Source organism: Pteropus medius, unplaced genomic scaffold (assembly GCF_902729225.1).
Source record: "Pteropus medius unplaced genomic scaffold, Ma_sr-lr_union100, whole genome shotgun sequence".
Taxonomy (NCBI): domain Eukaryota; kingdom Metazoa; phylum Chordata; class Mammalia; order Chiroptera; family Pteropodidae; genus Pteropus; species Pteropus medius.
In genome coordinates, this window is record NW_024354911.1 from 5,379,703 (window position 1) to 5,394,035 (window position 14,333).

Genomic DNA, 14,333 nt, shown 5'->3' on the forward strand with positions numbered 1-14,333 from the left:
GTCAGGCTGCGGTTGGCATACACCTGACGGCACAGAACCTGGCGATGCTGCATGCCCAGGCCACAGGTTTTGCTGCACTCTGACCATTCCCCGATGTCCCAGCTGGCTCAGGAAGGAAAGAGTGACAGGGACAAATCGCTTCAGTCAACAGAAATTGGGCAGGAACCTGAGCGGACTCACACAGAAACATCAGAATCCTTGTGAGTGATCTTTCTCCCAGAGCGTTGCTCACCAGTCAGCCTAAGGGCTACCTGATTTTAAAGAAATTAACTTTGTTCAATATGCTATTAGCCGATGATTAGGGCCCAGAGTCTATACAATTTAAGAAAACTGAGAAGGTACCAATGATTTTTATTTAGTAAAAATAAAATAACTCCAAAGCTTAGTTTCATTACTTTGTAGAACACTAACCCTCTTTGGAACTTACTTAGAAATCTTAGTCTGGCATTCTTTTGTTTTTCATGAACTATTTACATTTCCTTTTCACATACCCTCTTCTGTCATCCTGCTTTGTCATTTAGTTAAATAAGACATCAGTGCATGTTCATCATGCATGTGCATGGGAATTTTGTTTTTATCACCTTGAGAATTAAGTTTTGACCATTTTAATGACCTATTCCTTGAGAATTAAGTTTTGACCCATTTTAATGACACTTTCCTCTGATCTTCTGAAAATGTCCTGTTTATCATTCAATAACCAGTCCAAGGCCTCTCCTGAGATGCTCTTCCTGGCTTCCAGACAGATGTATTACGATTTTATTATTCTCTCTCTGTACAGAGCTCACCTACAAGTACACCGACTACATTGAATTACAATTATTTGCTTCCTTCATTGTTTTCCTTACTAGGCTAAACCCCAAATGCCTCCAATTTCCCAAAAGGTGGGCCTGCTAGGGGTATGCTGACCTGCTAAAGGCTACAAACTCCTGTATTAATTCTGAAAGACAGGTGCTTTTGCTAAACAGGCTGCATTTGATGCATAGATCAAGTCTCATATATCTAAATCAGATGTAGACTGATTTAAAAATGAGATTCTATCTGCTACTAGGGTCCTACTCATGAGCAACCAAAAGTGACGTGATAGAAGGCGATGGACAGGAAGAGAGGCTGGCTTACAAGGCTGGGCAGGGGAAGATGTTGCACGGCTCTTCCTCAGGGCTTGGCTTCATGCTGGAGTCACAGTAGCCGTCAGGAACCTCTTCATGGGTGCTTCTGTGCACACAGCGAAAAATGGGATACTGCGATCCTATAAGGACAAGGAGAATGTCTGAAGGACAGTGCCTTGAATGTCGGTCTGTGGCGGAGGTGCACAGAGATCCAGGTGCTGATGACAAGAGGCTATAGAAACAGAGCAATTCACACACACACACACACACACACACACACACACACACACACCTCCATGTATGCCACACACACCTCAGTCATGTTTACACACACCTCCCATGCTAGGGCTTTGCTCAGCACTGTGGGTGTAAAGAATAGTAGAATAGTTCTTGCCCTCAAAGAGCTTATAATCTATTTGTGGACGTTCGAAAGTGCTTAAAGGCAGATAAAAACAAATTTCACAAGTTTAAGATAGCGCTAGGCAGGGGAATGATTATAAAAGAAGCACAAACAATAACTTCTTCCATGTTTTCTGGAGACATCAAAGAGAAAGGGCCCTGGAGAGTTCGAGGTGCAACCTGGAGAAAGGGTTGCACAGCTCCTCCTCGGGGTTTGGTGAGCGCACCTGTGTCTTGGGCTGTTCAGGTCACTGAACGGGAACAAAAGTGCCCAACAAACTGAACTGCAAGTGCCAGATATGTTTAAGAGACAGGTTGGAGCAGAGAAGTCAGAAGATTCGAGAAAGGCTACAAGAACAGCTGGCTTCCCCTTCGGAAAGCATGCTACACGTTCCCTTAATAAAGTACTGATTCAGTGATATTTTATTTGAGTATATGTCTGCTTCTCATGAGACAGTGAGCTTCTCAGGGACAGGACTAGTTCTTGTTCAGCCTTGTATCCGCAGTACCTAGCAGAGTAGTAGGTTCTCAATAAAAGTTTGTTGAATGCATATTTATCAGAGGACTAATGTTTATTTTTATTACGTTGCTAAAAAATCATGCTAATTGCCTCAAGTTTTTTTTAAGTACACAGCTTAGTTTCATTGGCTAAAAACGGATACATCTGTTTTTTGATAAAAATAATTTGTTCAGTGGAATTTCTAGTTCTCAGAACAAACAAAAACCAAACAAACAATCCAAGAAATAGCAAATCACAATTCTGTCTTCTTCTCTCTGCTACCCCCTGGTGGCAGCACCGAAGTATTATAATGGATGTTTACAAAGTGAGCAATGTAACCAGATGGGACCCCGCGACTCAACTGCTGGAAGAATAAGATGCTTCTTCACAAAGAACATAATTCCTGCCCGGCAGAACACTATCATTTATTCTAAAGCTCTGTCTTAGCTCTGTTGCTAATTGGTCGGGCATTTATAGTTTCTAAACTTCCAACTCGCTACAATTTTAATTGCAACTAGAGGGATAACTTTTAATATGTGTTTCCATATTTCATCAGCCATGAATAGTGAGTGTTTCAATGCTTCTTTAAACTGACCTTGTGTGACACACTGAGCCAGAGGGTAGTTCTTAAAAGAAACTGGACAGTTTGTAAGACAGTTTTGAATTCGAAACAAACATTTGCTTAAAGTACCCTGGCAGTAAAAATTTATGAAGTAGCTATAACTTGAGACCATTATTTAAAATGACGTTCCAATTAAGCATAATTATTAGCCAAGTAAAAAGAAGTACTGACTATAAAATTAATAAGAAGCAAAAACTTTTGTGGAATTAAGTTTTGGCCAGCGTCATCTCTGCTTCTATTTAAGAAGAGCTCTTTGATTAAATTCAACATGCATTAAGAACATTGTACTGAGTTATAAAGATGAATAAGATTCAGTTCACGGCTTGCAGGGTCCCCTTTTGGGACCTAGCTACTAAGGGATTAAGTAAAAACATTATTATTATTTTTTTAGCCTATCCCTTTCCCTTCAGACCACATGGGTTTGACATTTTTACTGACAAGTCTGTGGGTTGGAAAGCAAAAGTAACTACCCAACCACTTGGCACTCGGGTAAGGGGGAAATTTAATATCTCTAGCTAAAAGGATACAGGTTACCATAGGAATGTTCTGTGTCTCGCAAAGATGGGTCCTGCTTGGAGCTGTTTGCACATGGCCTCTGCCTGCCTTCCCCTACCCTCTTACTGCTTTTACAGTACACTCGTCTATGGTCCAGCTCCACCGTTTAGCCAATGAAATAAATTTGGAGGCTCTCTCTCTTTCTCTGATGGTGAGAACATACCAGATCTGTAATTCTTGACTTCAGTGACCATGATTTCTTTCTTTGGGAAAGTTTTGGTTTCTGCAGAAAGGGAGACATCTGGCCATCTCTTCACTGTTCAAGCATGACATTCGATATTCTTCTAATTGCCAGCAAACAAGAATAAGGTGGTGAGGTCGGGAGCTGGCTTGGCTTCAGGCAGCAGGAAAAATCTGGGGTCAGTTTGTTTGGATTATATGTCAGGCGTATTGATCAAAACAGAAGTATGTTACATTGGGACAGGGAATCATATCACAGGTAGAGAGAGGTCAGTTAAGGCATTATGGAAAGATGGAGAAAATAAGGAGCAAGGAAAAAAATAATAACTCTAGTTGGAACTCCAGGAATCAACCAAACCAAGCCAAGAGTTTGACCAGGTAGACAGAAGAGGTCTTGGCAATGACTGGATGGAGTCCTGTATGCCTGAGACTAGTCCTTGATATGATGATGACATCATGATGTTGAAAGCATTTATAGAAAGGGATATTTTAATGGGACAGACATAGAAATGTGTGGTCTGGTTAGTTTTACCAGAAAGGACTGGAGGAGAGTCTGGGAGAGTGTCAGTGTGGGGACAAATGACAAGGGGGAATGGACTTGGGTTGTACAGAAAAGACTTGGACAGTACCAGCAGGCTCAGAATTTCTTGTCATGGGACACTTGTCACTACTGATGACAGTGAGACAAATTCAACATTTGGTGCATCCACTCTACCTCACCTGCCCTGCCTATCTGACTGGGTGCAAACCTTAGAGGGGACAAAGGTGGGGCATCTTTGGGCTACTATTCTTTGTCATATGGAAGAAAAAGGGGACTAGGAGTAGGAGAGAAGGGAGGGGTAGAGGAACAATACATCTCTGTTTTTGTTCTATTTCCAAGGCCCCTCTTTAATATCTCTTTGGCCTGAGAACCAGTGATGTTTTTCAGGAGAAAGAAGTGGGTAGACATGTCATCTTAGGCACATGAGTGGCATATGCCAAGTGTGGGTGTATGTATGTGTGTGCATCCACAATGCAAAGGAGAAAGACTATCTTAGAACATTAATCAAAATAATATGGAAACTTAGAGAAAAAGATTCTTCAGTTTTTAACACATAAATCCACATTCTTTGTGTGGCTGACAACATGGGTAAAGGCAGATAGACTTGTATATCTAGGATGTTATGAAGATGTAAAAACTACATTTATGCCTTTTCTAATAGCTGATCTATCTATCTATCTATCTATCTATCTATCTATCTATCTATCTATCTATGTAGTGACAATATATCTATTCATTCAGGAAACACTTGAGGAGTGCCTACTGTGTGCTTGGTTGAAAGGGTACACTCAAGGAGATAGACAGTCCAAGCACAGCTGGGACAGAACTGTGTCCCAAATTGCTGTGAAGTCCCAGGGAAGACATGCCTACCTCTGCCTTGCGGCATCAGGAAGGGTTTCATAGAGGAGGAGGCACCTGAGCTAGATTGTGAAGTGTTAAGCAGGAGTGTGCCGGCCAGATACCAGAGAACGGGAGGGAGGTAGATTTTTATTTCAGAGTGGACAATAAAGACTGGGGTGGCGAGGGGACAAGATTACCAGCATGTTTGGAGTCCCTCCATGATGTCTGGCACATAACAGATAGAGACCTATCGAATGACTTCCTGGATGAGTAGGTGGCATCTGTCCAGTGAACACAAGACTGTGTGAGCATGAAGGGTGAGCTGACAAACAGCACGTGCTTTTGTCCTCATCCCATTATGTCTACAATGCAATGCCTTATGGTCTCTGGACAGAGCTACATCTCACCCTACTGGAAGGGCTGGGCCAGGCTATCTTTAAAGACATGAAATGTAAGAGAATCTTGTACACATGTCACCTTTGATATAAAACTACATGACAACAATTTTTATCCTTTTTATAACTTTCTCTTGTTTTCACCTAGTTCAGAGTGTATCTGGTTCCTTTAACGGTCATCACACCAACCACCTAAAAGGTACAATATTTCAGTAATAATACATTTTGATCTTGGCGTCTTATGTCAATTACGTTTCATATCGTTTACCTTTATAGTGTCTGGGAATGGTCCTCACTAAAATGATTTTGGCTTTAATGTGTAATTATCTCTAGCTCTCTGCCTCTCATTGCTGATTCTAATCTCTTATCTTTTCACTCTAATAAATTGTAACCATGAGCATAGCAGCTTTTCCATCTTGTAAGTCCTTCTAGTGAATCGAAGAGCTTGAAGGTGGTCTTGGGGAACCTCGACACAACATCACACTAATGAGCCATGTCATGGCCAGGCTTATGGAGGTGAGGGTTTGCCATGTCCCTCGGGCCCAACTGCACATTACTCACTCAGGGTTCTGCAGAGCCCCTCCAGGTGCACCCATGAGCTCACCTTTCCCACAGGTCGTCGAGCACTCTGTTGTCCCGAGCTGCTTCCAGTTGTGATCTCGGCTTCGTCGTGGTGGCTGTGGTGCTGGTGGCACCAAATTGTCTGGCCGATGGGAAGAAAACCTATCTGGATGCCTGACTGAGAAGGTCTGTGTTGATTCCGAGGTGAATATTTCAGGTGTCCCACGGTGCAAGTCTTCCTTCTCCTCGTTCCTCTCCTTCTCTTCTCCCTCCTCCTGGCCCCTTCCTTCTGTTACCAGCTGGCCGTTGAAGGGCTCCCCTAGGAGAGGCCAGTGCACATGCGCGCGTGCATGCGTGCGCGCGCGCACACACACACACACACACACAAAAGTAAGATCGATTTGGATGTTGAGTCGTAAAGAGGAAACTGCTTCAACATTAGAAATCAAGTAGCATGAGATGATTTCTAATTCATAGCACATGTATTTAAAATAAGCAGACAGTAATTTCCCTAATATTTGGACATTACTAAAAACAAGTAAGAAAAAGATTAACATCCCAATAGGAAAAGAAGGCAGGGTCCAGGGAGAGGCAATTCACACAAAAGAAAATACAGACGGCCAAGAGTCACACAAAAATGCTCAACTTCACTCATAATTAAAGAACTACATGTGAAAACAAGAACAAGAACAACATCTCTGTTTACCTGACGATAAAGATTAGAAGCTTTGAAAACTCTTATATCCCTAAACCTCTAGTTGAAGGTGCTGAAAAACAGTCTCATACACTGTGGGGGAGGCTGCAAATAGATGCAAATTTTGGAGAGCAATTCGGCAATATTTATCCACATTTTAAATGTACATAACTCTGACCTAGGCATTTCAGTTTCTAGGACATTTATCACACAAACATTCCCATTCTTTTACACAAAGCCGTATATACAAGTATGGTTGCTTGGCTATTTGAAATAGCCAAGCTGTAGAATGGACTTAAATGTCCACCAGTGGAACTGGTTAAAATAAATTATGCTACAACCATCAATGGAATATTATGTTATTTTTTAAAAGAATGAAGCAAATATATGTTCTGGCATGGAGATTTGACTCTGATCTATTATTATTTGATGAAAGAAAAAAGCATAGCAGAATTCAGTTTGTATACACATACATGCATACAGAGAGGTGGCAGGATGCTTTCTGAGAGATTAATTTGTGGTTCTTTCTTTATCTCTGTTGCTCCTTCTCCTTCCTCAGTCCCAAAGAAGAGTCAAGAGCTTAGATTTTCTTCCCTTGGAGTTTTGTCAGACAGAAAGCAAAAGCTGCTTCAAGTCAACAGCTCTTTCTCCCCATAGTGAAAGTCTAGTTCTCAGTAAAGTTGACAGGTCCCAGAGGGACTAACTGATGGGAAGAAGGGAAGAAGAAGAGAAAAGTGAAGAGTGTTTTTTGTTTGTTTGTTTTGTTTTGTTTTGAGAGAGAGAGAGAGAGAGAGAGAGAGAGAGCGCGCGAGAGCGAGCGAGCGAGAGAGCGTGGCATAGGTTTCCATGGCGAGGAGAGGCCGGAATGAGAGGTCTTGGGTTTCCCGACCACCACAGACCCTTACCTGTGTCAGGCAGGGATTTTTACTTATACCTGCAGTACGTGCGTGTGGGGCGGGGTGGTGGTGGTGGTGGGTGGTGGTGGTGGTGGTGGTGCATAGTAGACTGAGATTGAATTTCTACCAGTTTCAGAGAAGTTCCATGTTGAGGTTCGATTTACATTGACTTATAGAAAACAATAACTTGTGATGCTCCTCATACACTTAGATTATAGACAAAGATTCACATTGGCTGCAAACACCTTTGTATATACATAGAAAAGGGCTGGGCAGAATTCCATTAAATGTTAAGAAAGATTCCCTCTGGTAAGGGAGAAAAAAGATGGGGAAGAGGTTGGGGAAGATTCTTTTTTTTTTTTTAAAAGCAGTTTTAGGTTCACAGAAAAATTAAGTGGAAAGTACGGAGAGTTCCCTTGTCTCCACTGCCCCCACACATGCACAGCCTCCACCAAACAGTACATTGTTACAATTAATGAACCTACGCTGACACATTATTATCACCCAAAGCCCACAGTTTACCTTAGGTTCCCTCTTGGTGGTGTACATTCTACAGATTTGGACACTATATAATGACACGTGTCAACCATAATAGTATCATACAGAAGAGCGTTGCTGCCCTAAAAACCCTCTGTGCTCCACCTCTTTATCCCTCCCTTTCCCCTACCCCCGGACGCCACTGATCTTTACCGTCTCCATAGTTTCGTCTTTTCCAGAGTGTCATGTAGTTGCAATCATACAGTATGCAGCCTTTTCATATTGGCTTCTTTCACTTAGTAATAGACATATAAGTTCTCTCCATGTCTTTTCATGACTTTTTATCTCATTTCTTTTCAGTGCTGAATAATATTCCATCATCTGGATGTACCACAGTTTATTTATCCAAATTCACCTACCGAAAGTTATCTTGGTTGCTTCCAAGTTTTGGCAGTTATGGAGCAGGTACATTTTACTTGACATACTTTTATTTTGATTGAATAAGGTTCAAGCACATATTAAATACAAAATAAGGAGGCAAATTCTAGAGTTACTGTAGAATCCAGTTAAAGCTTAGGGCTTTCTCTACCCCTTCACCAGTACTTTCTTATTTAGTTGGCTACTTACAATAATTTGTGGTTTAAAATATTACATGCAAATTAAACCGATAAAGACCAGGCCTATTGATACAAATGGGACTGTCCAAGATGTTATTGGCCAAAAACATTTTTAAATCTTTCGAGTACTTTGTATGCACTGGGCACTAGGATTGACAGCTAAGTTATTTAATCTCCTCCTTTGCTTTGGCTTTCCCCAAAACAAAACAAAACAAATCAAAAAATTTGGATGTAGTTTCTTTCCCAATCTATTTTGTAGATTGCAATGTGTTCAGAGAAGTTACTGACTTGCCTGAGGCTGCACAGCAAGAAAGTGGCAGATCTGGATTCAGGCTCTGGCCTCCTGACTCTGTTGACACAGAGGATGAAGCCTGGAGCAGAATGCCCCTTGTCACCAACTTTTTACAACTGACCCCTTTTGGGCCTTCCCTGTCCTAGGCAGCCGATCCCGGAACCCCATGCTACCTGTTAGGTGAGACCCATCAGACTTGTTTCAATCATCGTCATCCTAATATGATTTCAAATAGTCTGTCTAATAACCCTTATAAATCAGCATCGGACTGCAGTAACCTCAGTAGTTTGCCATATGAACTCGGTTCTCAGATTGCGTATTGCTCCTTGAAATGGCTTAAAAATTCTGTCGAGCTGGGTGTGCTGACTTGAAGTTTGGATAACATATATACACCCCATGTGCTGGGCACACACTAGGCTGTTTTTTCCAGGCAGCCAGATAGCTCATCCCTGACCTGTGATGATCAGATAACTATCTTATCGGCAGCCTAGAGAAGGAGGGACAAGCTAGGTGTCACATCTGTCCCCTCGCTTCCTAGGACAGGCACTGGACCAGGCAGGCAGCCTCTGGGCAGTATAACAAGCACAGGGACAGTCACACCGGCTGGCCTGAGGTCACTGTGGGACCTGGGCAAGTAACCTAATCTCTCTAAGCTTCCATTTCCTTATTCTTAATATGAGCCTGATAATAGCACCTTCCTCTGAGCAATCCAGTGAGAATTCGATGAGCTAATCTGTGTGAGGGGGCTCAGCAGTCCGGCACACAGCAAGGACTCAGTGCACACAAGCGACTATCATCGTTAACATTTCTGCAGACTTTCCTCTTTGAGAGGTAAAAAAGGCAGTCTCCATTTGAGTGGGGGGTCCATCATCACATGTTAAGGAAATGTCTGTGCCATATCCAGCAGCAGCGAAGTGAAAGCTGCCTGTTCTGTCCATCGGCAGAGCCCACAGGGAAGAGGCAGATGGCTAGGTGTGAACTCAGTATCCTTTTCCTATATATAGGTCGAAGCAGTGTGAAGAGAAGCAACAGGAGACCAAGAGAAAGGGCACTGGCAGACAGAATCATGGCCCTCAGAAGATGTCTGTGTCCTAATTCCTGGAACCTGGGATATGTTCCCTCATGTAGCAAAAGGGACTTTACAGATGTGATTAAATTAAAGATTTCGAGATGGAGAGATTATCCTGGATTGTCTGGATGGGCGCAATTAAGAGTCCTTAGGAGAAAGAGGAAGGAGGGTGAGAGTCAGAGAGAGATTTGAAAGTGTTATTCGACTGGCTCTGAAGGTGAGGAAAAGGGCTGTGAACCAAGGAATGCAAGTGGGCTCTTGAAAAAAAGCAAAGAAACAGATTTTCTCCTAGAGCCTCTGGCGGGAGCATGGCTCAGTGACACCTTGGTTTCGGCCCAGCAAAATCCATTTTGGACTTCTGACCTCTAGAACTACAAAACAGTAAATCTGTGTTGTTTTAGGCCACTAAGCTTGAGGTAATTTGTTATGGCAGCAATACAAAACTAATATAAGGCATTTCAAAAGGATGAACCGGAAAGAAAGACCCAGGATGTTTGTTCACTTCATTTTTGAGTCAAGTGAATGAAACACTCCTATCAACGAAGGCTCCGACTAATGGCGAAGCATAGTCTAATATCTGGGCCACCAACTCTGAAATATGTGTCTCTGGGTTTTCTCTGTGTTGATTAAGAGATAGAGGGTAGCTGCACAAGAAGAGAGAAGGGGCTTTAAAAGGAAATGACTCAAGTGTTTGGCAGCAAAACCAGGGACTTTACCTGGTCTCCTGTGAGGCGGTACCTGTGGGCTGATGGCGTTGGTTCCCATGATAACATACTCGTAGTGGACTCCCGGGTTAGGTTGCTGGTGTATCATCTGATAATACAAAAGTCAATGTCACTGCACTGGCACACATGCAATCCTTTCCTCCTGACACTATCTATAAATGGGTGGGTTGATTTACATCTAATGAAATTAGTGGACCTGCGACAGATTAAATGGAAACTATTTCCAGATGGCTTTTTGTTATTTGCTTTTGAAGAATGAAGAACTTAGAAGAAAGCTAGGCTAAAAGTCAAGATTTTATAACTTCCAAATAGGAAGATGGGCAATGGCAGTGGAACCTTTCTGTTGGCTCTCAACCTTCCTACTTAGATTTCGCTGTTAAAAAATGTCCAAAAGATACATGTTTACACTGCAGAGAACCCATTTGAACACAAGGTGGCGAGATAGAGTCATGCAAAGAAGGGCTAGACCTGTGGCAGCGCCTACTCCGGTCCTTTAGTTTTCCTTCAGAGTTTTCTACCAGGCCAGTGAGGCTAGCTCAGGAAGGGTCTGCTCCAACCTTCTTCCTCATTGACTTTTGGGTACCACCCCTTCTCATCCGTGGAAAGCTCCAGAACCACAAAAAATGGGGTAAGGAAAACAAGTATAGGGGAAGTAACTATCTATGGGCCCTATTCTCAGGAACCAATGACAAAAGGAGAATGACAGCAAGCAAGAAGCTGCATAGGGCTGTGGAAGTCAGCAATGACGCCGGTCTGGGACAAAAACGCAAAATAAATCAGCATGGCCCAGAAGAATAAATCCCTCCCTATAGGCTCTAGAGCACAAAGTCCTTTTAGCTCATGGCTTTCCTGGTGGGCAAGAGGGTAGGGGGCTAAATGCAGCGGCAGAACAGAAATTTACAGAGTAGATATGAGCCAGGCAAGGAGACACTGTCACATTTTGATATTTCTGACTCCACTGCTTTACAAAGGGGCTCTCCTGTTGATCAACTGTGTAGCCTTGAACAAATCCCTTAATCTCAGTTTTTTGACTTCTTCGTCTGGGAAGAAGAAAGTTAGAATCACAGCTGATCTCTTAGGTCCTTTTAGCTGTAAGTGTCTCTGAGTGATTCCAGCATGGGTGGGTCCTGTTCGGTTCCCGAACGTGCCTGCCATGTCTCTTACCCGTTCCTTATGTGTGAAATGGGGCCTCCGTTCTATAAATCACCTGACAGAAGGCAGGCATGAGAACCACTGGGCTCCTTACGCTCAGAAACCATGGTGGTATGCACAGAATCCCCGAGGGACACAGTGATGTGACCTCGGGTTCCTGCTGTCTACCCCTCATGCCCTCACTTCTCCCTTCACAGAATTGGACAATCAGTCTGAGGCCGGAAACCCTCTTTCCCTCTTCCGTGCCTCTTCTGCGTGAGCATTCTGCCAGTGCAAACCTTGTCCCGTTTATGAAATTATTGTTGGCCGCCACATCCTAGACCACCCACAGTAGGCCTCTAACAATCTGGGTTTTTAAGCCTTGATGCCATTTGAAACTTACCCAGAGTCCAACAACTGACTGGACAGTGTAAAAAAATATTCAAAATTAACTATAACAAGGCTTCCTTTATAGTTTCTAGTCCATGAGCCACTAGGCCCACGAGGCATGAACATGTAACTGTATAGTTGGAGAAGTAATATGTATAAAGCTCCAACATAGCACACATCGTGTAGGTTAGTGTGGCTTCGGAGGTGGTAAGAGAATGCATATCTGTGGGTGAGTTCATTCTTTTTATCATAAAAACCTGATTTCAAGCTTTTATTTCTTGTCACCTTTTATTAACTGATCTTTTAAAGAAGACTGGATTCTAGTGGTTTCTTTTAAAAACAAGAAACATTTTTACTTTTGGGTAATTTAATTTAGTTTCTCGTAAAATAAATTGAAGTTTTGTCTTCTGTGAAGCAGAGAACTTCTAGTAAATCTCTGCATTGTTATTCTGAGCTTTATTGTGTCATCTGGAGTATTCTGGAATTCTCCTTTCTTCATTTGCTTTAATAGAATTTGAAGAGGGCTGGGAACTGTGAGCTGGGTCTTGTCTTGCTTTAGGCATTTGCTTTCTTTTGCCATAAAAAGAAAACATGCCAAATTAGCATTAGGAGGAAAGTGCCTGGAGGAGATCCAATGCTCATGAAATAAAGGATATGTTTTGCCTCTGATTTGGTTCAACAAGTAAAATTGGTTTTACTGCGTCAATAAACTCTGAGGGTTATAAGCATCTGGTAGAGTTTAAGGTTTCTGTAAGCTAGGTACATTTAGGGCGAATGGTAAAGATGAATGCCAAGATTTAAGGGCACCTCAAAAGACTTCGCTCAAATGGTTTTATCGAGGATGGGCAACGATGTGTTGCTTATTTGTTCCAAGTATGGCCCTTAGAAGCAACAAGATACAAAATCCAGGGAACACCCCGGAAATATCCAAACTCACATAGACATCCAAGATCTCATTAGTGGGACCTTCGGCCAAAAAGGACTCTCCGGCAGTACTAGAAATCTCATTTGGACGCTTGTAGGTGAACATTGTCCCTCCGCCCTCGTATTTTCCAGGCCGGTCAATTGCCCAGTTCCCGTTGATGATGGAGCGGCCAGAACGACTTCGCAAGGCTGTCGAGAAAAATGAGACAGTTTCTCAGGTAAGCCCAGGGTGTGCACAAAAATCTGAACTGACACCCTTTGCCCCAGTTGCTGGCTTATTTATTCATCAAGTTTTTCATTAGGATCCACTGTGTGCCAGGTGCTGATCTAGGCCGTGGGGCAGGATAAAAACTGGTTTAATCACTTCTTCAACCCATTTAGATCCCTTCCACCACTTGGACATAGAAAAGAAGGGTGAGAATGGTTAGGTGAGAAGGATGTGGAAAATGATGGGGAAAGGAGAAAGTTAGAGGAGGAAGATAAAAGCAGGGGAGGGGAAATGATATTATATCGCATTATCTAGGTGAGAGGTTGCACATTGGCAGCTCACGGGCTGATTTTGGCCCGCAGATGGGCTTAGTTTGGCCTTTGTAGTGTTTTTTAAAAAGTATAATTGAAAGTAAATTTAAGAATTGAGAGATTTCACATAAAAAATTTAGAGTTCTAGCTTGTCTTGTAAAACAAGAAGACATGTTAACATTGGCTCCATTCCCTCAAGGCAGCACTCAGTTGGTGCTGCGGAGGACAAGCATCTTTTAGTTGGGGCCTGCATGCTCTGGTTTGCCCTAATCCCCACCACTCCCTAATACTTCCCAACACTGAGGCTAAGTCTGTTTTTTACCCATTTATTAATGAATATGAGTTATTTATTTTGTGATCATGCTTGCATTGCTTGTTTCTTATAACTTTTCTACTTGTACGTCTCCTCAAAATGGCAAAGCTAAAGATAGGCCAAGAGGTTTCACATGATTTTCTCCTGCCTGATCAGCTTCATTTATTTATAATCACCTCCCTGACTTCTGTGGGCTTTTGAGGCTGTGAACTATGTGAGGTACTTCCACAAACACTGTCAAAATTAATCCTGGCAACATTGCTAAGCAGATGCATAGCCTCGTCTTTCAGGGGCCAGAGGGAATTTGTTCAAATTCACTAAGATGGTAAGTGGAGTCCACACTCAGAAGGGAGGTAAGAAACAAGGATCGGGGTTACTGAGAGAAGAAAAGACAGTACGTGAGAGCAGACTTTCTTCCCTTAGACATGTGGCATCTTGAAACTCACAAGCCAATGGCAGCTTGGGTTAAAGGAGATCCTGTTTTTAAGTGCCATATACATAGCGGGCCCCATGATGGTCACTGGCTCTGTGAACTTTCACTTTACAGAGTTCCTAAATTTATTTTTTTACAATGCATTGTGGAAAAAT

The 14,333-nt window shown here is 42.6% G+C and overlaps 1 protein-coding gene across 1 annotated transcript in view; it reads right to left on the bottom strand.

The window, feature by feature from the left end:
- THSD4 (thrombospondin type 1 domain containing 4) overlaps positions 1–14,333 on the bottom strand; it is a 549,795-nt gene that overhangs the window by 26,772 nt on the left and 508,690 nt on the right. Inside the window, exons 9-13 of the mRNA XM_039856496.1 lie at positions 12,927–13,102; positions 10,460–10,556; positions 5,742–6,017; positions 1,117–1,246; positions 8–102 (exon numbers count right to left, since the gene is read on the bottom strand). Coding sequence (XP_039712430.1) covers positions 8–102; positions 1,117–1,246; positions 5,742–6,017; positions 10,460–10,556; positions 12,927–13,102 — 774 coding nt within the window. The remainder of the gene's footprint in view (positions 1–7; positions 103–1,116; positions 1,247–5,741; positions 6,018–10,459; positions 10,557–12,926; positions 13,103–14,333) is intronic.